The sequence below is a fragment of the Haliotis asinina genome, chromosome 14 (assembly GCF_037392515.1).
Source record: "Haliotis asinina isolate JCU_RB_2024 chromosome 14, JCU_Hal_asi_v2, whole genome shotgun sequence".
NCBI classification, from domain to species: domain Eukaryota; kingdom Metazoa; phylum Mollusca; class Gastropoda; order Lepetellida; family Haliotidae; genus Haliotis; species Haliotis asinina.
Window position 1 is genome coordinate 34,094,865 of NC_090293.1, and position 27,821 is coordinate 34,122,685.

The following is a 27,821-nucleotide window of genomic DNA, read 5'->3' on the forward strand; positions in this document are numbered from 1 at the left end:
TTTTTGTGTTGGGTATAACATAGGTATATTTATTTGCTATACATATAACACTCATACATGAAAAATACAAAACAACCTCTCACAGACGGATGTAGATAAACACATGCATTCACTACGAAAATAAATCTACCACTGTTTCGTTCGCCCTCTGTAATTTAAGCGTCGTGCTTTGTAGGGATTGTTCAATGTTTGGCCAGTAGATGTCATCCCTCGATCTAGTCCTGCTGTTCACGTTTTCGTACCCGCCTTTGTAGTAGCGGCCGTTGAAGTTGGCGTTCCGAACACACGTTGAAAACCACCATCCACAATGAAACTTCACTGCACAGTTACCACGCATGCGCGGTGTCACGTGGTCGTAGGTCAAAAAAGGCCCCGCGTGGACCCTAAGTCCACTTCCGCCAAAACCCGTATAAGAAAAGTAGTCCTGAGGCACGTGGAGTCTGTAGTGAGACGTCTCGTTGTCAACCCGGAAGTAGCTACTCTGTGAGAAGTAGTGCGTACTCACATCTTCCTCCTTGCTGGGGTCGGGCCAGTCCCACATGTCTATACCTAACCCGTACGCCCTCTGACGGGTTAGAAGGTGGATTTTTTCGTTCCCAAGCCAAAACTCCGAGGAAATATTTCCGAAGCCGTGTTTGTATTCGTCCCATTTCCTGAAGAAGTCCAGGGAGCCGTCGATACGACGTTGAATGAGGGTCCACACGGAGTCGACGTGGAACTCGCACACGACGGTGAAGTGGATGGAGGAACCGTTAGGTCTAATGTGGTAGGTCCCATTGGTGGAGAACCCCAGATTCCGAACGTCTTCACAATCTGGAATAGAGGAAACACGTTGATAAAAACCCACATAATGGATACTGCTGCTGCCATTACTACTACTGCCGCCACTAGCTACCTTTATTAACAAATGCTCCTACAGGAAGACTATGTAAGTGCAACGAGAGATACATTGTGTTGTGATGAACGTTTTGATGCGCTGCTAATAATATGCAGTTTTAAGGTATAAAATATTTAATGCACTAACGACATCAGACAGCTGTCCTGGAAAACACCCTGTGCAACCGTGCACCTTCTCACGACCCACCTGGTCACTGAGTAACACAATGGACAATCGCCCATACCATCCAGCTGGTCATTGCCCGGGACGGGTTATTTTAACACGGACTGTCAGATTCTCCAGTTTACCTGTCCGACAGTTGGGTTAAAATTTAGACTTGTATATGAAGATATTTTGTGGGTAGGTAAGTTTTGGTCAGGGCTGGCAAGTTTTATATCTAGCCAGCCCTGTGGTCTGGCTGAATATTGGGGGAGTTTCATACCCAGGTGACAGATCATAAATTTAATACATTGTATCAAAATAGACACATCATTATCTGATAACAAACCATGTGATCTAATAGGAATGTTTGTCTAAACTTTCTTCAGCTAAGATTTAGGAATTCGTGCCAATCTAAATATCTAGAACACTGTCCCGGAGAACGCCTTTCCATAAAGCACTCGTTTGACCCTGATGTCATTACGATACACTTTAAGCCTTTAGATATGTGCAATAATCACTACAGAATCTACAGATTGGCGTTATACTAAATACAGAATACAATGTCGGTCTGTTTCATGATAAATCAGGTCACAATGCAGGTACTATTTGCTATATATTGACGTGTTTATCAAAACGTACGAAGATGTGACCTGGGAACAGTGTTTGGGAAAAGATGATTTCTTCAATAGTTCAGTAACCTTCTATCTTAACTGGGCATTCGCTGTTAGATTGGCCTTCACATGTTCTTAATGCCGATACGATTAATACATCTCGATGCTTCGAGTTGTAGTCGAGTATCATTCCACAGATTCTCGAATTGTGAGTATCACGCCTAAAGTAACTCGTGTGTTACACTACCAGCTGCCGAAATGAAGTCGAGTTATGCATCCAACTCAAGCCTATGGCCTACCATTTATCAGGAAATGGAAATTCTGACATTCCCCAACAGGTCGATTGTGTTATCACGTCCAGTTCTCGTGCCAGGTGTCAGATATGAGAGAGTACAGCCTGACCTTTACTTTGCTTCCCTTCCGTCAACGTCGCGATTCTCTGTAGGTTGTGTACGAGTGAGTGAGGCAGTTTGGGGATTTTACATTAATGTACATTAATGAGCTCTACTTTACTAAACCTTTCTTTGCGCGTGAAATATCGCATAAATTAAGCAGTACGCGACTGTTCCTGTTTCCTAATGAACGTCCGCGTCATATACCTGCCTGCCTCCATGTTGGGATTTTTGAAATGACCATAGTCAATTACCTGTGGTGAAAGAGCGTTTTGGAATTTAGAGGCGGTCAGTATTCTGATTAACTATGCAAAGTATATGGAAAGTATGGAAGCTCTGAAATGTATATCTACACGTGATGAATAGTAACACACCTATACCTGTCAACTGCCATATATTTGTGTTTAAAGGTTGTATATACCTTTGTGCATGGGCCGATTGCCTACAAAAAGAAATAAACTCTCTCTTGGTGATCAGTTGTATTCGATGTATCTGGTATGAACCGGACTGAAAGTGTTTTGATGGTCAGGATATTTAGTCTGACTCAGTGTGTGCCCACAGAGTCGTGTATCGATGCTCGAGCTATCTGCCAACTCATTTATCCCCGTGCTATTGTAAATATAGCTGACTAAATCGTAAAAACAATGATCTATTAATTAAAAAGTTATGGAATTTGTAAGTATTTTAATACACCACTTTTTGAAATGTATGCTATTTATCGGTCTTGGTATTTCTTGAGGAAAGGGATCCGTGCGATAAACGGGGACGTGTGGTCAGTCTCGCTGACTCGTTTGACACCTGCCATCGGTTCCCAGTTGCGTAGATCGATGTTCATGCTGTTGATCAATGGATTGTCTGTTCCAGACTCGATTATTTACAGACCGCCGCCATATAGTTGTGAAAGCGGCGTAAAACTAAACTCACTCACTCTTTAGGGAAGGTAACAGTATTTTAGCAACATTGATCAACTAGATAGTCCTACCCTGTATAAGTCAAGAAAATACCTCAGATTCTTGACTTGTTTCAGACCTGCATATGTACCTGTCTAATGTATCAAAGACAACAGCAGGATTTCATTTGTTTCCTTGTGAGTGCAGGAGCGTCTGTGATGTCAGCTGATGTATGTTTACCTACACCGGTGTGAAGGTTGGTTGTCACGGAAATAGCACCTCTACCAACCTGTTACGGCATCTGGATAGGGGGCATCTCAACTCTACATTGTATAATTCTCTGTTTTGTGATGAGGATGACGATAATGATGATTATTATTCATCATCTCAGAACTACAAACTACTTGGATTTGTTTCTGAGATGGGTAATCTTACATCTTGGAATACAGTTTGCAAAAGTCTAAACATTAAATTTAAATGCCATTTAAATTAACTACATTCCTAAGAAACATAAAAATAAAAATAAATTTGACAATATAATAATTATGCCATGTTCGTCAGAAAAGTCATGTTATAAGTGGAATATTACTGACTGCACCGTCACATTACTGGAATACTGCTGACTGCACCGTCACATTACTGTAATACTGCTGACTGCACCGTCATATCACTAGAATATTACTGAACGCACCGTCACATTACTGGAATATTACTGACTGCACCGTCACATTACTAAAATATTACTAACTGCACCGTCACATTACCGGAATATTACTGACTGCACCGTCACATTACTGGAATATTACTGACTGCACCGTCACATTACTGGAATATTACTGACGGCACCGTCACATTACCGGAATATTACTGACTGCACCGTCACATTACTGGAATATTACTAACTGCACCGTCACATTACCGGAATATTACTGAACGCACCGTCATATCACTAGAATATTACTGACTGAACCGTCTGAACAGAAGGACTGAGCGACTGCGTCTATTCACTAACAGCACCCATTCACTGACTCACTCTCAGATTACTACTGTGTGTCTTAAATTAAATCATTTCGATCGTTAATAGGATTGTTATGTTAAGAAAACCAACATATTCGTCGTGTGTTTCTGCAGGTCGTAAATAGTGTTAGATAACTCGATTATTCTCCAGAATTAAACATGGTTTACATAGTGACTGTCGATGCTGCCAGTTAAGTGACTGTCCAAACAATTGTCGGGCATAAAATGTTCCAGATGGACGCTCCCGATTTACACAGCATGTGTTGATTATTGGTAATCAGACTCAGCGAACAGATATACGGCCCCTCTCGGGGTTCTTTGCAATATGAGTTAATCGTGAAGTAATTGGTCGTGGGGTAAACATGCACGTGTTTTAACGGCTTAGCATCCTTGTTACAACACTGCACGTGCGGTAGAGACATCACAGCGCTGACAGCGAGGAGCAACACGTGCCTCCCTCGGCTGTCGTGTAGTCCGATACTTCAGGCCCCAACAGCGGAGATTGACGCAGGAAAGGAACGCCTTCCGATGTAAGTCGGGCCGGGTGGTTTTTGCGATGGGAGAGGAGGTTGTGTGGGAATCTCGCGACAGAGCGCGTTGTGAGGGATGGATGGGTGCAGGTACTCGAATATCATGACCTTATCCACAATATAATGTTAGACCTCCGTAGTTAGCGAATAGCTAATCCGAGACTTCCTCTTGTGGACGACCTTGCAAAGAATTTCAAGACATTTCCAAAGCAACCTTTAGTTCTCTGCACACGTCCACCAGCGTTTTACGTCCTTCTGTGCAGAGCACTGTTTTTGACAGCGACCGTGAACGTTGCACAAATAATGACATTTATCTTGAGATCAGCCCCGTGAAGGTCCCGGGGTAGAATAGGCCCTCAGCAGCACATGCTTGCCATAAAAGGCGACTATGCTTGTTGTAAGAGGTGACTAACGGGATCGGGTGGTCAGGCTCGCTGGCTTGGTTGACTCAGGTCATCGGTTCCCATTTACGCAGATCGATGCTTATGTTGTTGGTCACTGGATTGTCTGGTCCAGACTCGATTATTTACAGACCGCCACCATATAGCTGGAATATTGCTGAGTGCGGCGTAAAATTAAACTCACTCACTGATCATGAGATCATCATAATTATTCTCTTCTCCACTATTTTATCTACCCCACTGCGACTGTAGGAGAGAGGGTACGGTTTTATGTCGCTTTCCTGCAATATGATGGCGTAGGACAGAAGAACCCCATACTACTGATGTAACGGGCGAACGTTCTAACCCATCGTCCATGCAACAGTGTCAGCCTTGCTTGCCTTATTGCCATTATGATTTATTTTGTGAACCCGTGGAGATCCAGTTTTGAATTGATCTTCAGTAACCCATGTTTGTCTTGGGAGGGGATTAACGGGATCGGGCGGTCAGGCTCAGTGACTTGGTTGACGCATGGTATCGTATCCCAGTTGCGTAGACCCATGTTCATGCTGTTGATCACTGGGTGTCTGATCCGGACTGGATTATTTATATACAGACTGCGCCTCCAAAAAGCAGGAATATTGCTGAGTTTGGCGTGAAACTAAACTCTCTCACTCATTAGTTTATGAAATACAAAATAATCATTCTGGCTTTGTTTTGACTTTTGAAGCATGTGACTTGTGGGAGTTTATTAACAGTATTGTATGCTAACTGTTCAAGTACCGTACTTCAAAAACTGCACTTGGGAACAAGATTAACCGAAATGTAAGACGCACAAACTGCCAGGAACCACACCACGTGTTGCCAACTCTATTTCCTGGTGATATACACAAGAAGATATATCTTTGGAATCGCTTGTTTAGACGAGAAATAGGCATATACAATCTTAAGAACATGAACACATAAGTAATTATTTTCAGAATGTTATTAGTCTATATTAACGGGGACTCTGCTTTTGTTACCGCCTACAGCAGGCAGATGGTTGCGAAATAAATGCCTGTCGAAGCAGAGCAGAGCAGAGCAGAGCAGAGCAGAGCAGAGCAGAGCATCTGGTCTGGTTATCTAGGGTTACGGAAATGAGCGGGAACCTGTCGGGTCGGGGATTTCGGAGAATAAAACTGACTGCAGAGATTTACTTGGAGAATTCGGAACATGTACAAGGTTCACTCGAAGCTGTCATTATCTTACGGAGGAGTAATGAACATTTGTGTGTGTGTGGTTTAAGGATGTGGGGAACGTCGACCAAAAAGAACTCGAGTGAACGAATCAGTAGGGTTAGTTTTACGTTATTGTTAACGATATTCCAATAATATCAATGCGAGGGAAACCAGTAATGGGCTTCACACTTTGAACCATGTAAGGAATCGAACAGCTTCGTAACGAAAGAACGAACGAACGAACGAACGCTTTAGCCCCTAGGTTACCCCATCGCCCTTAAAAGACCCTGAACACTTTGGACAAGCTACTCTGAGTGATTAACATCCGTAACGAAGTGGTGGATGTTATTTTACGCCGCACATCGCCAAACAGCGATATCACATGTTCTTCTAGATAGAGTGAGTGAATGGGGCTAACGTCAGTTGTAGTAGACCAGTGTAAATGAGGAGCGAAAAACGTTCAAGGCATTCCGCCCTCAAACTGAAAAACCTTCTGCATGTTACATAATGGATCAAAAGCGATTCACAAAGAAACGCACACATGTAAAACATTCAAACGCCATGTCGATTTGTCGACCGATCGTTATTGTTGATATAATGTGTTGAGAGCTCGGAAATAGAATGCAGTTTTGTTTGAAGTTTTAATTAAACGACGCCACGTTGAGATATACTGACAAGATCTGCCGCTTAACAGCTGCCGACTACATAGTTCTTGCTATTTGAAAACAAGGACCATTCGCACGGATGAGACGCGTTAAATTGCAACATATCTGTCAAAGGGTAGAAATTACGAATATCTAATTAGGCCTGACCCGTTATACACCCAATTTCATAAATAATTTACTGTAACAACCTCGTTTATGATCACTGACAACAAATAGTTGACGTTCGTGACTACTCGGCTCATTCCGGAACAAGGCGAAAGGCAGATATTCGTCACCGTTCGTTTCTTTCAATGAGATTATCCTGGTTCCGGATGTCTGCTGCGCAAACGCTTCGACACTGTCTCAGCAGGAGACCCCGGCATGTCTTCTATCGTCACCAAATCGAGTCACACCGAATACAGGTCACGGAAAGAAAAAAGAATACGAGTTGTGACGAATGTCAATTTTCCTTTGATAAGCAATGATGTTTTGACGAAACTTATGGAGAGTGACGAATGGTTACGATTGGTTTGCAAGCGGTTACCGCGATGGACTCGCTTGTGCGTAAAATATAACGCACTAGATTACATCAGCCCTGCATTCCGAAAGCAATAATCATTTCAGGGTTGTGTATTAGTGCGGGGTTGTGTTATTGCTCCTTGGTATGCTGGAAAGAGATTTTTGACACGACATAGTCTATTATGTGATTGCTTCTAAAGAGACGTTGGGGTGAGGAAGTGAGTTTTGTTTTACGCCGCTTTTAGCATCATTTCAACCATAGTAATATTCCAACACCAGAAATGGGGGGAATCGAACCCGGGTCTTCGTAATGACGAGCGAACGCCTTAACCACTAGGCTACTCCACCACCCACGTGGAGCCCGGCGAGAGCACAGGCTCCCGTGTCATTGCGAGGAATAAGCATTAACCTGCAATGCTATGGCTTTGAATACAGCAAGTCTAGATTTCTCCGTGGTCTCGGGTCGTCCTAGAGCTCCTTTTCAAATTAAATGGGTCTTTTTGTTGCAGTCAGAATTATGTATGTTCAGAGACTAAGGCCTAAATTTTCTCTCTTAGCGCTAAGATCGTCGTAAGTGACATACATTAACATTAATGTACTACTATCTTAGCATTCAGAGAACTTCCAAAATCGGTACCTAAGTGTTTTGAAGTTTAATTAGGAAGGCATTCGAGCAGACATTTGCTCAGTTTTTTCAAACTACCGTAAGTCTGTTTTACGGTAAAGTAGTAGAGTGTAAGTCTGTTTTACGGTAAAGTAGTAGAGTCTAAGCTTTCTAAACTTAAAAGAGTTGATCGTAACCTTGAACAATATTCTGTTAGAACGCATAAGGAAATGAATAGGGCCCAATAAATTAACTGGAGCTCATGTAACTTGCAAGAAACCAAAAGTCATTTTCAGGTCGAAAAATATCGACTTATTGTAATCGAATTCTGGAACCCAAAAGGAAAGCAACTCCTGCGTCTGAGACAGTCGTGTCCCCAAAAAGTTTCTTCCGGACCTAATAAACTTTGTCTCCATGAGCCAGTTTAGCAGTGCCCTAGACTAACATTAGGTCTCTGTATAGTTTTGATTGTAAGAAATTTACCACTTTACTTTGAAAAGAAGCCCCAGTGAGTTAGGGAATCTAGACTTGTTTCAGTTAGGGCTTTAGCGTGGTAGGAAGGGCAAGGCAGTAGAGAAAATAATGTGGTTCAGGGACTGTTAGACAGTGAGACAGACAACCGGTGCCCTTGTAACCCTTGAAGCTCACAGGCACGCAATGGCCACCTCCAGACTTGATTTATAGTCAAGAATTGATTTATAGGTTTTGTGAGCTCCCTGATAACGGAATTCAAATATAAATTCCAAATAGCCTGTGTGTACGTGCAGCCGACTTATCCCGTGTTATCACGCAGTCCCACAAAGATGTTGATGAACGACAAGACGGTCCATCAAGGAGGTGCTCGACATGTTCCACCGATGACGTCCCTCAGTGTCGGAGCTACGCCATGAGTGCCCAATGATAATGTCAGAATCTTGGCCACTCCATCACCAGACCATCCCTCGCGTCAGGTCCTGAATACTTCAGCTATCATCCAACATGGTCAAACAGTATGTATACTGGGAAGGTTGGAAGAAATTTTCAGAGCATATAAGGCAAGCACTTCGAAATGATCAGCCAAACCAGCTCGTGAGTTTACGCCGCTTTTAGCAGTGTTTCAACAACATGACGGCGGGGCAGAAACTGGTTTCACACACTGTATCCATGTGGAGAATCGAACCCGGGACAAGCGAACGCTTTAGCCACTAGGCTACCCCACCGCATCATCAGCCCAATCAACAATGTTAAGTTCTGACTAAATATCGAAAAGAATGATGTCCCAAAACTAAGATATTCGTTGAGAAGGGTGATTATTCAAACCCACTGGTTCATTCGGGCTTATATATTGCACTCTGTAAGTAATCGATTGTGGACGACACAAACTTGTGATTGAAAGTCTGAACAACGAGCAAGGCTATCGGTCATGGTGACACACATCGGTCTAACGGCCGACCTTGACGGTCCGATCATCTTTAGTAGGCAAGCCTGAGACACTGGGAACACTTTCTTTCCTGGAGACGACATGGAAATGGTAGTCACTGAACACGTACATGCAATGCACACTGACAGAGGGTTGAGTTATTTATCAACAAACCGTGCTACTAACAGAAATCCGTGCTGACTGCGGTGTAAAACTAAACTCACTCACTCACTGTACAGAACGGTCCTTATCCTTAGCGTTGTAAAGTTATGACCTATCATAATCGTATACTTTACCATAGGCATACGAATGACATAAAGCTGTGAACATTCTGTGGATCGGGTTCCAGAACTGTATTCCACTCAATTCAATTTAGTAATAATCGTTACATGTTTGTTACCACTCCAGTCTGAGCTGCCAGACACTTTTTCAACTGATTAAACGAATGCATTATTGTCCGTCTACTCCAAAATGACAGTTTCCGCGCTGAAATCACCATCAAGAGAAACAGAGCATTCAAAAACGTTGTATTGTCATCAGCCAACCAAAGTGAGAACACAATTCCCACTATATCGCGATGGACTGTAAATAATCGAATCTGAACCAGACAATCCAGTGATCACCAACGTGATCCACGCAATTGGGATACGATGACAAGTGTCAACCAGGTCACCCGATCCCGTTAGTCGCCTCTTACAACAAGCACCTTTTACGACAAGCATAGGTTTCTGTAGATCAATTCTAAACCGGATCTTCCAACACTCGACATGTGTTCTATGAAGATCACTACTGGTTCATACCACCGTAGTCTGTCTCACATTCCCTGAACCACATTATATTTTCAATACTGCCTAACTCTCTGTAATGCTATAGCCTTAAATGAAGAAGTCTAGATTTCCTCAGGTTCTCTGGTCTCCCTGCCACTCCCTTTCAATTTATATGAGTTAGTTTGTTACTATGAAAATTATATATAAAAGCACTGATGTAATGATGATTTCTTTTCATGATGTTATTATACGTTTGCCGCCTGGAGAAATAGCATCGACACATTTATCAGTAACACAACTCAGAATCTTAGACATCCGGTGACTTTATGCCAGTGTTTCCGTACAACCTAGACAGATTTTATCGTTTTTGGCTCATTGTCTTAAAACATTCTTGGTGATTCCTCCTTGGGTAACAAACTTGGGATTAGCGTAACATAATCGTCCCTGTTTCCACAATCGCGTCTCCTGCCGAACATTTTGTACTCAGGTAAATATTTACCGAAAATAGTTTGAAGGTGTTAAGGACCTTATACATCCAAGAACTTGTATCTATATTGCGCACGTAGCGTGATAAACGATACCATTAAATAAATATGTTTCACATTATAGACTAACATCTAGTCTCTGGAATGAACATAATTTATTGCACATAAAATACTGTTCATAAAATATAACTATAAAATACAACGAAAAGGAGTCCAGACAATTTCTTCAGATTTTGAAATTGTGGTTATTCAGACTTGCCAGATACTCTAGACTTGAAAGGGCTTTCGTGGATATATTTGTTTCCGAGTCTGTATGACAGGTTAACCCTGCTGCATTAACCTACCACATCTTGCAACAATGCTTTGACATCGATATATCACGTTCCTTGAAAGCTGGAGGCAACGTCACAAAGTCAGGATGTGCCTCTTTAAGTGTTCAGGAAGCCTAAGCATACCATTACGCTGAGGGACTGTTTTGTTTGGCTAGAAAACATAGCCTTTGCCATTGTTTTACAGCTCTTTGATACAAGCGCTGAGTTGACTGCTACAGGTTGGTGTTTGGTAAGAAAACACTATCGGGGGATACTGTGTGGGTGTTTGGGAACTGTGGCGTAGCTGCTGATAGATATATTGGGGTGAGGACGGACCGTGGACGGATTTACTGGACACCCAGGCGATCCTGACTGCATGGAATGACTTTCCGGTTGTCCACGTTATGGTGTTCTGACATACGTACAGCGACTACGTGACGTTGTGTGACGGCATCATATGTACTGGGATATCTCCATATGGCATGACGTCAAGATGCATTTAATATTCTTGGACACCATGATCGAGTGTTTCAGATGTCTCAAAGTCTTTGACCGTTTCGTTGATCCGGGGATTATTGGACTGATCTGTACAGTGGCAGTTACATGTATATAGAAATGTTGGACATGCCAAGTAAACATTAATCCTGGAGTGAGTGAGTTGTATTTTACGCCGCTGTTTGCAATTTTCCAGCCATATCAAGGCGGGGGACAACAGATATAGGTTTCACACATTATTCCCAAGTGGAGGATCAAACCAGGACATTCGACGTGACGGGCGAATGCTTTAACCTCTCGGCTACCTCAATGACCCCATAAATGTTGGACAAGCAGAGTACATGGAAATCTGTATCAATGCAGAGATATACAAACTCTTTTTAGACTTGATGAAGTTGAATCTAGCAATTATCATATTTCGTAATGTCACAGAATGTACCATGCAAATTTAATATGTAACAGTTTTGACTGAAGAACCTAGTAACGGTTTGAGTGTTCTTGTGTTCACATATCGAAAGAAATTTGACAAAGTCCACAAACGGAATACTCTATGCTGGCTGATGCAGAACGGGCAGGCCTTACACTAGTCTACTGCACGACGCCATTTATTTCGCTCTATTGTCTTCGCGTCTTTTTTGTGTTAATGAAACAGAAATGGTCAAAGTTATCATAGCTGAGGTTTTTATTTACAAGAATTATGTTCGGTATGTGTTCGCCTTGTAGAGATATAAAAACAAACACAAACAAAATTCAAACAAACAAAAAAACAAAAAGGACTGACGATCTCACATGTCGTACCTCCATTAACGAGAAACTCATGGTCAAGTACAGTTAGCACCAATATGACTGGACGCTTGGCTGCAATGGCAAAGTTCACTTACGGTTAAGTCTCATGCCAATAGTTCACAGTCTCGTTCTATTTCATAGTCTGTGGCATAATCAGCACTGGGTCTGTCTCTGCACGTTCAAGTATACCTTGGTGTTTAATGTTCCGATGTAGCAATAACCCGATACTTGTGCATATCGCGTTTCGTTTTCAACACCAGCCCACCCATTTTCTCGCGAAACCCAAACCCCGTAAAATTTGTTTACTTTTCCAGACTGCATTTCGTGAGGATATCTCCCCTCCATCGGCCTGAACCAATAACTGAGATGAACCGAGGGTGACGTCCCACTATTTCTCAGATGCGCATCTTCACGCACCCTTCAACACAGCGGCAGGCTGACAGACTCGCCGCACATAAATTCTCTCCATTATCACAAACAGGCCACAAAAATACAGCGATGCACAAACTTGAACATTCCACGAAACCTGCTGGGGAGTAAGAGTGAATCTTTACATCATTTAAGAGGTTTCAAAAAGTAGTTTGAAAAATACATTCACAGTCTCAAGTTCCTGCTTAACTGGTTCACTGTCTACAATGCGCACGGAGTTGAGGAAGTGGTGAGATCACAATCTCTCAAAAGCCCATTTCATGGCTGATTTAACACAGGTTTCAACTTGCACAGTCCACACACACGTTGCCCTGCACAGAGTCTGTTTGTGCTGAACCGTTTCAGTTGCACACCTGGGTTTATCCTGAGGTATGTTGTTTTTCAATTTATAAAGAAAACAGACAGGACAAGTGTTATTTTCAGCAACTGGGCTGAAGACGTGTTCTTATCATGGGAGGGTGATTAATAATCTTTACGCAGTTTGATCAAATATGACATGTCCGTTAAACCATTGACTTCCCTCAACGCATTTCATTGATATGAGTGTGCAAACTAGTCTGTCGTACAGACCCTGAAGTATATATATCCAAGAAAGCCCACGCAAGTCTAGAAAATGTGGCAAGTCTAGATTTCCATAGCTTCAGCTTCTGAAAATGAAGAAAGTCTCAGGGGTCCATTTCATTATATTATTTTGTTCACTATGAACGTTTTTTTTCAGTAAAATATGTTCATTTCAGAGACTAGCTGTTAGTCTATGTGCAAACCTGAGTGGGCTGGGTCCCATCGCTGTCTGTTAGACCGTTGTAAGAGGGCATCGTTTAGGCTTGTGTTAAAAATAACCTTTCTGTCTTATGGACCAGTAGTTTCATATTCGTTTGAGCGTCTCACTGTATTTGTTTTATATAAAAAATACGAACAAAAATTATCCACAAAAAATGTTTAAAACAACGTGGGACGAGGGTCATGATTGATGCTAAAACAACATGTTGTCAAAGAATATATGTTTCAGGCCCCTCATTTTACCGAAAAACATTGTATGTCTGAAATAAATAGCCAAAAACAACTCACTGCCTGAATGGGTTCTTGTCGTGGCGAATATTTCCAAGTCAGCGTGTATTGTCTATCCTATAACGTGCTGCACATGTCGTCACAAGACAGATAATGAGTGAGTGAGTTTAGGTTTACACCGTTTTACCAGTATTCCAGCAATATGGCGGCGCGGGAAACAGGAATGGGCTTCACACATTGCACCCACCCATGTGTGTAATCAAACACGGGTCTTTGGTGTGACGTGCGAACTCTTTGACCTCCAAGCTACCCCATAGCACCCACAAGACAGAAATCAATCGGCTAGGGTTAGATAATAGTTACTCTATCATGCAGACCTTGAAGCAAATATATCCAAGAAAGCCCACGCAAGTCTAGAAATTGTGGCATGTCAAGATTTCTACAGCTTTTTGGAAACGATGAGAGTTTCAGGGTTCCTTTTCATCATATATTTTTGTTTTTCCAGTGAACTTTGTTTCTTGTCAAGATATGTTCATTTCAGAGGCTAGTTTTTAAGTCTCGGTAAGGCCTTGTGTTTGTCTCATAGTTCCTGAACCGCAATATTTTCACCAATGCTTATACACACTGTAACGCTAAAGTCTAAATGAAGCAAATGCGAATTTCACATGTTAGTGGGGTTCCTTTTCAGTGTAAATGGGTTTATTTGTTGCTATTAAAATTACATACATTCAAAGACTATAGCTTAGTCCAGGCTTTCATTTGCTTTGTTTGAAATGACGCCTCGTGATGAAGCAGAAATATTGCTGGAAGCGGTGTATATCCTTACTCGCCGCGAAGACCCCTTTGATAATGTTTTAGCGTTATAATGTCTCGCAGTACTTGTTTTGAGTAAGTTGATCACTGGATTGTCTGGTCCAGACTCGATTATTTACAGACCGTTGCCATATAGCTGGAATATTACTGAGTGTGGCGTAAAACTAAACTCACTCACTGTTTTCAGTAATAATAAATATTTTTTGAGCACCGCAAAAGACTAAAGAAATTAAAATGATCACTCGGGCAAGTAGATCCCTCGTTCTAAGGAAACACGATTAACTGACATGTTTTTATTGAAATGTGAAAAAAAGAAAGATTTCCACAACCTTAAAGTAAAGATAGTACATGTTTTCACAACGTGAAACTGAAAGTGGGTGTGGTTTTACGCCGCCTTTAGCAATATTCCAGCAATATCAAGGCTAGGGTCACTATAAATGGACTTCACACATCATACCCATGTGGGGAACTGAACCCAGGTCTTCAACGTGACGAGCGGACGCTTTAACCATTAGGCCACCACACCGTCCTCATAACGGAGAGTTTGGCCCGGGCACACACTGTATATGAACAGTGACAGTGAACAAGGTCTGTATTGCTGAAGAGGAAAATGCTTCCGGATAAACAAAACTGAAATATCACATTATCTAACCCAGCAAGGGATCGTCTCCTAAGCTCATCACCAATTACAAAGCACGCCATTCTTGTAATGAACTCAGTCATTAAACTGGTTACCATACTGAATTGCACAGACGTCAGGGCACTGTTACCCATTTATATCAGCAGGCAAGAGCCTAGTTTGCTCATGAATTATGAATGTGGGTTCCAGTAGACTTGCACAAGTTTTTGTGACAATAGTTATTGATTTAAATCATACTTTCTACAATATATAAATATTTCCGAATCGTCCCAAGCAAAGACTGACTTCCCCTTGTCAAGACGCGTCAGTAATAGAGATGGCGCTAGCTATTCGTCCATGGACTTATCAATGAGCACAGACTTGGAGCAAATCTTGTCTCCAGGAACTGAACAGAAAACGACTAAATATCCAGATTCGACTTGAAAACGCCATTAACATTTCTGGGAGTTTCCTGGGTACATAAGTTATGACTGTCGTCCAGACACCGCTGCGCATCCGAGCTACCGTGGCTCAGTTCACAGGCTACGTATACAGGCTGCAGCTGGCGAGTCCAGATCTGCACTAGCGGTGCAAGGTTTCCAGTTAAAGATAAAAGGAAAGTGGGAATCAGGAAAGAGAATTGAAATAGATAACACCAGATAGCTTCTGGTGCGCCTGTTACTCATGGTGTGTCAGTGGCTCAGATAGCCCGCGTTTCAGGTTAGACTAATATCTTTAGTCTCGGACCTCTTTGAACGTTTGGAATACTTTTTTTTCACGTGCAGGGGTGATATGTACTTAATCTTACTGTGTACAACACACACACGCACGCGCGAACGATCACACGCACGCATACACACATATACGCACGCACGGATGATTGCAGAAAGAAAATATGTGAATATATAAATGGTTTAATTTAGAAAGATAAGTGGGGCCTACGTGCAAAATAGATTTTGAACGGGGAGCCATCGTGAGTCCAAGTTCTTATAGGGACGATGGGATAGCCTTGTGGACAAAGCGTCCGCTCGGCATGCCGAAGACTCGAGTTCGATTCCCCACATGGGTACAATGTACGAAGTAATATGATATGATATAAGATGTTTATATAGCGCACATATCCACGCACTAGTGCATGCTCAAGGCATGTATTTTGTCCGTCAATCTCTATGTGTCAACCGCAACAGCACATCGTATTTCAATCTCAACTCCCTGGGGAGTATACAACTCTTGCTGCCACTTGGCGCACCGAGTTTATTGACGTTCTCTCATCATAACGAGGTACCCAATAACAGCTGGGTGGACTGGGACGCATAGTGACAGTACTTTGTCCAAGATCAATGCACGTTGCTGCACCCGCAACTAGGTGTTTGCACGTACTCATGTGGCCACCATCTGGTTATATAGCAACGGATTCTTGTGTTCTTTAAAGTGCACAGGGTTAACGTTGTGTACTGTACACTAGGGGTTGTGACATCACTGAAAGAGTCTGCACACAAAGTTGACTTCTCGGGTTCAAGGGGCACAGGTGGGATCGATCCCGACACCTCAACCTCGCTGGATCACTAGCCTGGCGCTTTAGCCAGCTCGCCCACCATGCCCTCAATATTGCTCAAAGCGGCGTAAAAGCATACTCACTCACTCACTCACAAGTACGTGAAGATAACCTGCTGAAGGCGATCTTGTTGGGAATGTAATATCTACAGCAAGGTTACTTCACAAGCATGAATCGTTAATCCCGTTAGTTTTGATTTGGATAAATCAAATTTCGCATAAACATAATTAACAGATTATTGTCTAATAAAGGTTGTGTTTACGAGAACATTATGTTTCGCATGTACGAACATAACATTAATCACGAATTATCATCCCTCATAGTACCCCATTATTGCCTATCACGATGTCTATGATGAAATTAATATGTTTAATGTTAATTTCACGGCTAAAAAGCATCTTCCTGAATAACAGTGTTTTCGCAACTGGCGGCGATGCAGTGTTTGGCTTGGTATCAAAACCTCGTGTTCATGTAATAATGTCATCAACATTCTACCATACAGCCAGTTACACCATTCCATGCATTTTATTGGAATAATTATTACCAATTACACCTTCTAACCGCAACGAAACGCTTTGAGAATATAAACAGATCAAATTCAACAAGATAATTTTACGAGATATTGGTACAATACATTATTGTATTAACACTACATGTGCATCTGAATTATGACAATCGAAAGTTTGAAACGGGTTTGATTGTACCTAAACTGGGTTCATTCTGTCGATAGCGTCTCCGTGTCAAAGTATGGGAGTGAGTGAGTGAGTTTTACGCCGCACTCGGCAATATTCCAGCTATATGGTGGCGGTGTGTAAATAATCGAGTCTGGACCAGACAATCCAGCGATCAACAGCAAGAGCATCGATCTCCGCAACTGGGAACCCATGACATGCGTTTACCAAGTCAGCGAACCTGACCACCCGATCCCATCAGTCGCCTCTTACGACAAGCATAGTTGCCGTTTATGGCAAGCGTGGGTTGGCGAAGGCGTCTTTTGCCCGGGACCTTCACGGGTCTCAAAGATATGTGAACCAGTAAAGAAAATCAGTATGAGAACATGTTTAAGTTGATACGTATAAACACGATCTCCTCCAATAAACAGAGTATAATATCTCCCGGAGACAAATGATCTCCACACCGCGTGTAGCACGTCATAATCATTGTTTACATAATGTTTGACACTGGCGACAGATAAGGCGTGTGCACTATGGCCGTTGCAATAAACAACAGAGGTCCCTACAGGGATTCTGTGAAAAGTAATGCATCAACGTAGCATTGTCCGTACGTTGCTTACAGGTTGAGCAAATGTTGGCTGTAAGAGTCGTTTATTACACGACACTCACAAACTCAAGGCTTAGTAAATCCGTCAATTAACTCGTGTTTTGACTTCCGATATAGTACGAACCACTTAATTTTGGAGTCAATATTAGTCCTATTCGAATAGAAAGTGTTCTTCACAGTGAATCTAGTCTAAAACTGGTCGAGGAAAGGTTAGTTGGCGGAACGGGCTTCCGCGGATGTATGAGAACGGTTGGTGGCGAAATTTGCTTTATGGCCGTGCACGCTTGCATATGTGTGTGACTTAATGCAGATTAATTAATTATGACTAAGTTGCCTTAAGATAATGGGCAGGATTTCGCGTATCATTTAATGAAGCTTAAGACACATACTTTTCATTGGATTCAGAGAAAACAAGTTTGATAGCACTGTACCATGACTGGGTTCATTCTTTCGTTAACGCCAGTCTGTCAGCGTATGTAAACCACTAAAGGTGCGTCCGCCCAAGTTGAGAAAAGAATATAGTAACGTTGCAGTACAGATGGCTTTTTAGCGACAGACTATAGCTGGCATTACAATAATAACTATCTAATGACATGCTAATGCGCGCCATCCTTAAGTGGTGGCACGGTAAAAATAAATACGTTTTCAGAAATTGTTATCTGCAGCCTCAAAACTGGTTTTTGATGAAGAGCCGCCGTCTTACGCTCAACTTTATGATAATTGACAGAAGTCTTTTTAATTCATCACTTAAAAATAAACGGTCTGCAGTAAGTGGTTTCGGCAGTTGTGTTTGAAGGTACAGGAAAGTTGCGATAAAAAGACTGCTAGTAATATTTCACTGCCACAAAGCTGGAATTGTTCCGAGAACGAATACGGCGGATATGTCGCCAACATGACGATATCTTGTGGTAACTCTACCTCGTTAGATAAGATGGTTCTCTTTAAGACCCACTTAACAGTTCATATCGTAAAGCCAGCGTGCCATTGGTTGGTTCCTGACTACCACGTGACCTTGTTGATTTCATCAACACAACTGTTACAGCCCTTTGTGTGTGTTGCGTGAACTATGAAGTGGGTATTATCTCAAAATAAGCCGAATGTTTTCTTTAATTATCTAAAGGTCGAAAAGTCAAGATTTGATAGATGTTGTTTTTCAAACAACATGAGATTTACAAAATGCTGCATCGCTTTCTAAAGGCGTTGGCGTGATTTACAAGGTACGTGCATAGAGTTACGATAACGCAACTTTACTTGAGAACATGCGTAGGGATCAAAGAACGGAAGTCCATTTTGCCCCTAACACAGTCATAGTGAGGAGACCCGTGAGATGCGGGTCAGACTTGGTCATCAGCATACCATACCTGTCGTAAAAGGCGACTATGCTTGTCGTAAAAAACGACTATGCTTGTCGTAAAAGGCGACTATGCTTGTCGTTAAAGGCGACTATGCTTGTCGTAAAAGGCGACTATGCTTGTCGTAAAAGGCGACTATGTTTGTCGTAATAGGCGACTAACTGGACCGGGTGGACAGGCTCGCTGACTTGGTTGACACATGTCATCCTATCCCAACTGCGTAGATCGATGTTCATGTTGTTGATCACTGGATTGTCTGGTCCATATTCGATTATTTACAGACCGCCGCCACGTAGCTGGAATATTACCGGGGACGGCGTAAAACTAAACTCACTCACACACAGTGAGGGGGGGGGGGGGAGGGGGTCACTGTATCTATCTGGTGGCATGAGGCGCATGGTTATGAATGATTGGGTAATGTTTACGTCGCTTTTAGCAACATTAGGTAGGGGGACATCACACATGGGCTCTACACAACGTATCCATATGGGCAATTGAACTCGGGTCTGTCGTACAGACTCTGAAGCAAATATATCCAAGAAAGCCCATGCAAGTCTAGAAGATGTGGTAAGTCTAGATTTACTTAGTTTCCGGAAAATGAATAAAGTCTCAGGGCTCCATTTCATTTTATTATTTTTTTACTATGAACTTGTTTCAGTAAAATATGTTCATTTCAGAGACTAGTTGTTTGTCTGCCGGGTCTTCGGCGTGACGAGTTATACGCTTTTAGTTATATAGGATGAAATCTGGCTGGTTGAAGTTCCTTCTTTTGGAATGTTCATTCGGAGTATTCACCGCGATCTCATTTCTTGTGACCGAGAGGTTTTTATGCGAGTAATATTTAAACAACGTCAGTGATTTCAAGATCGAACCGATACGTAGTGCCGGTAATGTCAAAGTTCACGTATTAGCCATTCAAATCACTGGAGTAAGTGAGTGAGTGAGTTTAGTTTTACGCCGCACTCAGCAATATTCCAGCTATATGGTGGCAGTCTGTAAATAATCGAGTCTGGACCAATAACATGAGCATCGATCTGCGCAATTGGGAACCAGTGACATGTGTCAACCAATTGCAAGTCACCCGATCCTGTTAGACGCCTCTTACGACAAGTATAGTCGCCTTTTATGACAAGCATGGGTTGCTGCAGGCCAATTCTACCCCGGGACCTTCACGGGTCTCATATCACTGGAATGTGTTATGAGACATATGTATCGTAACAGTTTGTTATGAAACCCCATTACAAAGTACCACGTGGGTAATGTGAGGTTTCGTCCTGAAAATCTAAACTGAGGCTTAGGTTCTGAATACATAGACGTTTGATCGAAATAAAGTGAATCCTTTTAAATTTATTCCCAGTAAGGTGGGACGTGTGCCTGGGGAAATTTAGACTTGCTTTATTTAAGGGTTAAGCATTGTAGTCTGTCGTGTAGATCCTGAAGTAAATATATCCAAGAAAGCCCACGCAAGTCTAGAAAATGTGGCAAGTCTAGATTTCCTTAGCTTCAATGAAGAAAGTCCCAGGGCTCCCTTTCACTATATTTTTTTTTCACTATGAAGGTTTTTATTCAGTAAAATATGTTCATTTCAGAGACTAGTTGTTAGTCTAAGCATTGCTAAAAAGGACATAATGTGGTTTAGGGTCTGTGAGACTGACTACTTTCCTCCGTTCATGTCCAGCAACAAAACACACACGGCTGAACTGGGTGTCTCACTGATACACCAGGCAACGCCATGAGTTCAAGATATTCCGACAGAATTAATTCAGTCAACATGTTGCCGCCGCATGTTTTATGTAAAATACCAACGCGGAAATGTCAGACCTCTACTTGAAACCAAGAAGGCAACATAAAAACGGACGCAGGGTATCTGGACCGAAGTAGCTGTTAGTCAAACCTGGCATGTGGGGTGAACACGATACAAATGTGGTTTCAACATTTACAGGAATCATTCATTTGACATCTAACGGTTTCGTCTGTAGATGTCACCTGGGACATGATGTCAGTGAGTGTCAGTGAGTCATTTGACTCTGTAACTTCACTCAAAGAAGATGTTTCCCAATCAGGGTGTCGGCATTGTCGTTGATATACAATGCAATCCAAACAGATAATACACATTTCAGCACGTACAAAAACTCATCCAATGATACACAAACGACGCCACCCTCAGCGACTCAGTCAGCAGGCCCAGTAACATTGAATGTACAACATTTTCAAACAGGGCATATCAGAGGCCGACGGTATCATGCTGAGCTGATAATCTGGTTTTAATCAGATCATTGAGCATGTTCACCTCCCGTCTGTGATGTCTCCCCGCATCTGAGATGTATTGAGGATGTACATGAACACCGATTGCAACTCCAATCATCTCCAGCTGACCAGCTGACCAGTGACCAGCGCGGATACGTTCTAACGGCTGAGTGGAAGCCGCTGGTTGTCTACACATCGTCCATGATGCTTGTTTGTCTTTATCATGGCGGAATAAATCAGCGTCGTGGGGCCATTTCGCTTGTACACAGAGACCGTGGTCAATAGTAATTCGGAAAATGTGTGAAAATTACGCAAAGTGCACAACTGCCGACATGCATGAACTCTGCCATGCACGTGGGCGTTGATAACCACGTGCAAACGAATGTACGTGCATTACTGAGGTGCTCACGAAGACATAACAGTACCTCACGCTTGTTGATATACATGCAGGTCTACATACATGTAGGTCTTCAGTGAGTGAATGAGCTTAGCTTACGCCGCTTTTAGCAACATCCCTGCAATATCACGGCAAGGAAATCCAGAAATGGGCTGCACATATAGTACCCATGTTGGGAATCGAACCCGGGTCTTTAGCGTGCCGAAATCCTTAACCATTAGGCTGTCCCGCCGCCCTAGGCAACACTTTAGGTATTAAACATATTTTAGTGTTATGGCAAAGCAACATTTCTCATTGCAATAGAATACATACGTCGCGCATATGCTAGAGGAGATAAATTAAGCTTCTGGTATCTGGTGAAATATTTTATACACGCCTGAGCCAAACCTGACCGTATGGCTCTTTATGCTATTTCAGTACTGCTAAAATATACCACATCTGCAATATATAACACACTGTAAGCACTTTCCTTCTCAAAATATCAATATATTAAGCCTTCATGCTTCTACAAAACGGTTGTACTTTAGGTGAGGCAATTAATTCCCGTCCAGAAATCCATGTGATAATTCAAGGGAATGGGTCTCGCTTATGAGGTACACGTGGTATTTGTTGAAGAGTGGTTCCTTTCAGTTACACCACGGTTTGATGTGCGATTAACCCAAAGCGATACAAGTCTTGTCGGATATTTACCATTTGACAAAACCATGAGCAGGGGTGTGAAGCTGACAAACATAAAAGCATAATGTTGCTAATCTCAAAATTAAACTAACAATAACAGGATTCTGGTGCGCCTAAGGGAGGCGACTCGGCATAACAAACTCCGGTGCCTTTAACGACAGGGTCAGTCCTACTGCTCGTGGTGTTGGACATTCTACAGATTGTTTACAGAGGAACTCCTATTATGGACAGGTAGCTTCTTTGTTGCAGTAGATGTGACATTTCTACGTGATAACATGTGATAATAGTTGCATCCATTGCAATAAAGAAGTTATCTATCCACAAAAAGTGGTCCTCCTCATCGTACTGGATTTTAAATGCCTCTCTTAGGAATACCCGATGTAACTGGTTCTAAAATGATGAAATAGCAAACTGTGAACATCAGTTGAGAGAACAAAGAGTGATATAGGATTCTATGACTATTTGTTTGTTTGATAAATGTCCGGCAAAGGCGTAGTATCGCGTAGTGTCCGGCGCGTGGGAGGTCACAGTCCCACGCTGAGTCAGGCATGTGTCCAGCACGTGGTCAGTACCTATTGTCTTTTCCCAGGAATGTGCGTTTAGTAGAGCTTTACTATCTCATGAATTTCCACCTTGGGTGACCTCAATCCTCAGTGGATATGTAGTGATGTATAGTGATTAGTTTCGCTGCTACACGTGACGATTACAAAACATGAAATATTTTTTTCTGAATACCAGGTGTCTTTACGGTTACAACAGTGTCTCCTTCCTTGGCTTTTCATGCGGAGACACGTTAGCTGACTTATCTACTACATAAGAGGCGTTGGGGTAGCCTTGTGGTTAAAGCGTTCGCTCGTCACGCCGAAGACCCGGGTTGCATTCTGCACGTGGGTACAATGTATGAAGCCCAGTATTGGTGTACCTGTAATGACATTACTTGAATATTGCTAAGAGCGACATAGAACTATACTCACACACTCCATGTCACTCACTCACCCCGACTTTGGAGAAAGTCTGTTCGCTATTGAAACAACAAATTATGGTCCCAAACCACACTTTTACATCCCACCTAATCAACAATAGCCTTGAATGATGCCACTGAGTACTGCGAAGGGAACGCAATACCCAACAGGGAAATTACTGCACGGAACCAGACGCATCCTGGCACACCTGGAACCGCCATTACCTCCAGCCTTCCTGCCAGATTGGTATACCAATCTACCTTTACTACATAAACAATAACGAAAAACATCTTGGCAGGGATCGCATAATGAGCGCCTCCGCTAGGAGATTGTGTCTTTTTCAGAGCCCGCGGATGTAGATAGCCAGTAAATAAAATACAAACATCGACTCGGGTTAGGCTTTTGTTCAGCGAATTTACTCATTTACACAAAAATGCGGAATGTTTGAGTTTCCGTCGCAAATTCCGCCTGCATGTGAAGGGTGACTTGACTACAAAGGAGATGCCAGAGTTCGGCATGTCAAATTTTTATCAGCCATAAATTCCATCTTAAGCAGGTAAATAATCCATCCGTTCGGCAGAAAGCGTGCAATCGGCTGTCGCAGAGTATTATAGGCAGGTTCCCTACTGTGAATATCTTAAGTTAAATCTCCACATGTACAGGGTACAAACGTGGCGTGCATATTGGTCTGTAAGCCCGTCCTTACGTTTACGTACGGTCGCAGTATTTGCAAAATTAGCTTTGTTAACGAGTAGATAACAATGTTTTTGAAACGCTGATACGTTCTCTGTAGTCGCAGATCAACGGTCCTGATGTTGTAGATCAACATTCCCGCACTTTCAGAAACAGTCTTACTCGAGAAGTATATTTGAAACCTGACTCTGAATCTTGTCAATGTGTGAGTGTGTGGGTTAGGTCTGAATTCTATTTAGATAATACTTCACAACATGTCATATTGGTGTGGGAAATAAAGTGGAGTGAGAGAGGAAACATGGTTTAACGCCTCTTTCAGCAATGTCTCAACATTATCAATACAAGGGACATCACAAATGGACTTCACACATTGTACCCATGAGGACAGTCGAACCCGGATCTTCATCGTGGCGAGTGTACGCTCAGTGACCACAAGGCTACCCCACCGCCCCAGATATAGCGGAAGTGACGAAAAGCGCTTCGGTGAAACTGGGGTGTAATGTTATGACGCTGACAAATCAAGGATCTTAATCTGGTCGAATCCGAATACACAACCAGCGGATCCTGGTGTTGATACTCCGCACAACGTCACTCCGTACAACGTGATGCTGCGTGCTGAACCATTGACCACTCGTTTATTTGGATGTTTCTTAAGAACGAACAGGGCCCCGTTTCGGAAAGGTATCGTAGCGCTACAAAAGTCGCACGTCTGTGTTACAGTAGGTTCGACAGTCGCAGCCTTAAGACAGCTTTGTAAAACTCGGCTCTGGGTTTCACGAAGCAACCGTTACTAAAGTTAGCCTTAATTCACATTCTTTAACATTGCACTAAGGTTACCTTAGTGATTCACGATCACCTTAGTGCTTTGTGAAAGGAGGCCCTGGTTTTCCATCCTATTATCATTATAGTAATTATTATATATTCCCTATATTTTCCCAACCCTTTATTCAGGCACATAGGAAGTTGGCTGGCTGCTACTGTAATAACATCCGAAAATGATGTCATTATCACCTAATCGGTAATGTCACAACTACCTGGCATGCTATGAAATCTGTATCTGGATCTACAATGATTAATCACCTGGCATTTCTCTGAAGACTGCTGGGAATGTCAGACCTGGATGGTGAAGCAATGAAATACACTATGTGGATTTTATCCGCTGTATACGGATATGTTGTGGCAGGGTGTCAGTCGGCGTGTTGTAGTCGAGGACGGCGCTGATGCCGGCGGCAGCTAGGATGTTGATAGCATGTATATATGCTAAATACGTGATGACAACCTGTATCATAAACATTAATGATTTATTGTCAGAAGTATTGCACCGCCGGGCGGAGGGTAGTCTGTCTCACAGTCCCTGAACCACATTATTTCCTACTGCCTAGTCCTCCGTGCAATGCTAAAGACCTAAATATAGCAACCATGTCCCTGGGGATCCTTTTCAATTAAAATTGGTTTGTTTGTTAACATAAACATTACATATATTCTGAGCGGTAGTGAATGGGTATAACTATTAAATCTCCACATGTGTATGCTATATGAATACCATTGTTAGTTTCCTCTGGACGTGCTTATTCTGAAATGGTACAAAATTTCGGAGAAAACCTCTTATGTCCATCGGGGGCAGTGGGGTGGTCTAGTGATGAATGCGTTCGCTCATAACGGCGAATACCCGGGTTCAATTCCCCACATATGATCGCAATGTGTGAAGCCCATTTGTGGTGTCCCCCGCCGTCATATTGCTGGAATATTGCTAAAACACTAAACTCACTCACTCACTCTATCGCCCAGATGTGTGCGGCGTGTTCGGTATTGGCTGACTACATGAGGACCACATCTGTTGTGATACGTTGTGGTATAGTTATGGTACAGTTTAAACAGTCTAATCATTGCAGGAATCTTGAAAACTCAACACCATATGTCTCAAACTGAAGTGCTGCCAAGGCTGTCTGTGTTTTTTCCCTTTTCCCATTTCCCGTCCGCCAGAATTTTCATTCCGACAAGAAACAATAAAATGTTTTCTTATTTCAATTTTCCCGCAGCTTTGAAAATTTATGTCCTAATGGGATAAAAAAAAAACATTCTCCCACCAGTGCACTCATGCCATGCGTCAAAAATGTGTTATTGTGCTGCCTTAATATATATATATATATATATATATATATATATATATATATATATATATATATATATATATATATATATATATATATATATATATATATATATAACATACTTTAGCAAAATGATTCCATATTTAAGTAATTCAAAGACTGTTGCCAACATTTCAGAATTCCTTTAAAAAGTTATGCAAGTCATGAAAAGCGTCATACTGTTGTTATTCCTTCGTTTCACCTGCCTGCTCTCTAACTGCTTGTGGTTGGAGGTTGGATATGAGGATATGTCATCATCATCAACATCATCATCATCATCATGTACGAAGCATTTGTTCCATATGATAGTTAACTGAATGTACATTTTGAACCATAAAGTATCAGTTATCAGCCCCATCAGAGGCTGCGCAACTGGCATGAGGAGACGATGAATACCAACAACTGGTCTTATCTGATATGGTGCTTTGTTCACATAAGAAAAGCCTTCTTATCTCTTGTAAGGTTTCAGCGGTGACTGCTCTGTCGACACTGTAGGTCTGTTCGACGTCAACGGTGATTGAACACATCAAGATTTGCAGATATACGTTAAAATGTCTCCCCGACTTAACGAGAGAGAGAGAGAGAGAGAGAGAGAGAGAGAGAGAGAAACTCTGTCTTACCTATGACCTATATCTCAACATACTTGCGCACGTGCTGTCGTTACCTACCTTCGACTCATCTCTACTTACCTGTAGGAACATATCCGCCATACAATGCCAACAAGGGATCCGGTGTTGGTGACGTTGGAACAGGCGTCGTTGTAGTTGTCGTCGTTGTAGGAGTAGTCGTTGATGTCGTCTCGGGTGGAGGTTTAGTGTCCTTCTCCTCTGATATCACTATGGTATCCTCTGGCCAGGGTTCAAGAATGGAAAGATGTCCGTCGCTTTGGGTGTCACACACACACGTCTGGTTTTCAGTCACCAGCTTCCGCACCAACAACGTCACCGACTCCGACAACTGCAACAATAGGTGACGTTGCTCGGTAGTCTTCTGACGCAGTTCGTCAACTTCCAGTCTTAACTGCCTGTTTTCATGGTTTTGGCGCTTTAGTTCTATCAGTATAAAATCCAAAGCGTCCCTGAAATCTTCATCCCTTGCCTGATTACACGTTTCCGACCACCGGAACTCCTGAACCGTCGGCTGGCAGACGACAGCAGTAATGCAGACGACACATATTACGACCAGACGACACACCAATACGTCCGATGCCATGGTCGTGATTGCTGTTACGATTCTTCCCACATAACTTAGCTTAATCCGGACTAAATTAACTCTCTTGTCTCCATGTTAAACAGCCACCTTTAAATATCATCAACACTTCCAAACTAAATTTTTCATTCCAGGTATATCCAAGTACAGAACAGTCAAAAGGGCACAAACCCAAGCATTTGGGGTCGTGCAGAAATGAATGAAAATTGAGCAGACGACACTTTTCGAAGATGTCGCCACTGCACTCTTTCCCCAAGTGTGCTTCCAGACCACACTGCACGAGGGGATTCGCTCACTCGAGGCCGTTCCTCTACAATCCTACCAGAGCACGAAGGCGGGGTT

General features: G+C 42.4%; 1 protein-coding gene across 1 annotated transcript; it reads right to left on the reverse strand.

Annotated features, from left to right (window-relative positions):
• Nucleotides 1-27,752, reverse strand: LOC137261484 (fibrinogen-like protein 1). The gene is made up of 2 exons (XM_067799239.1): nt 26,960-27,752; nt 1-813 (listed from the first exon to the last, which is right to left on the reverse strand). The coding sequence occupies exons 1-2, from the start codon at nt 27,480-27,482 to the stop codon at nt 113-115; spliced, it is 1,224 nt and encodes a 407-aa protein (XP_067655340.1). The 5' UTR covers nt 27,483-27,752; the 3' UTR covers nt 1-112.
• Between the last annotated feature and the right edge of the window lie 69 nt (nt 27,753-27,821).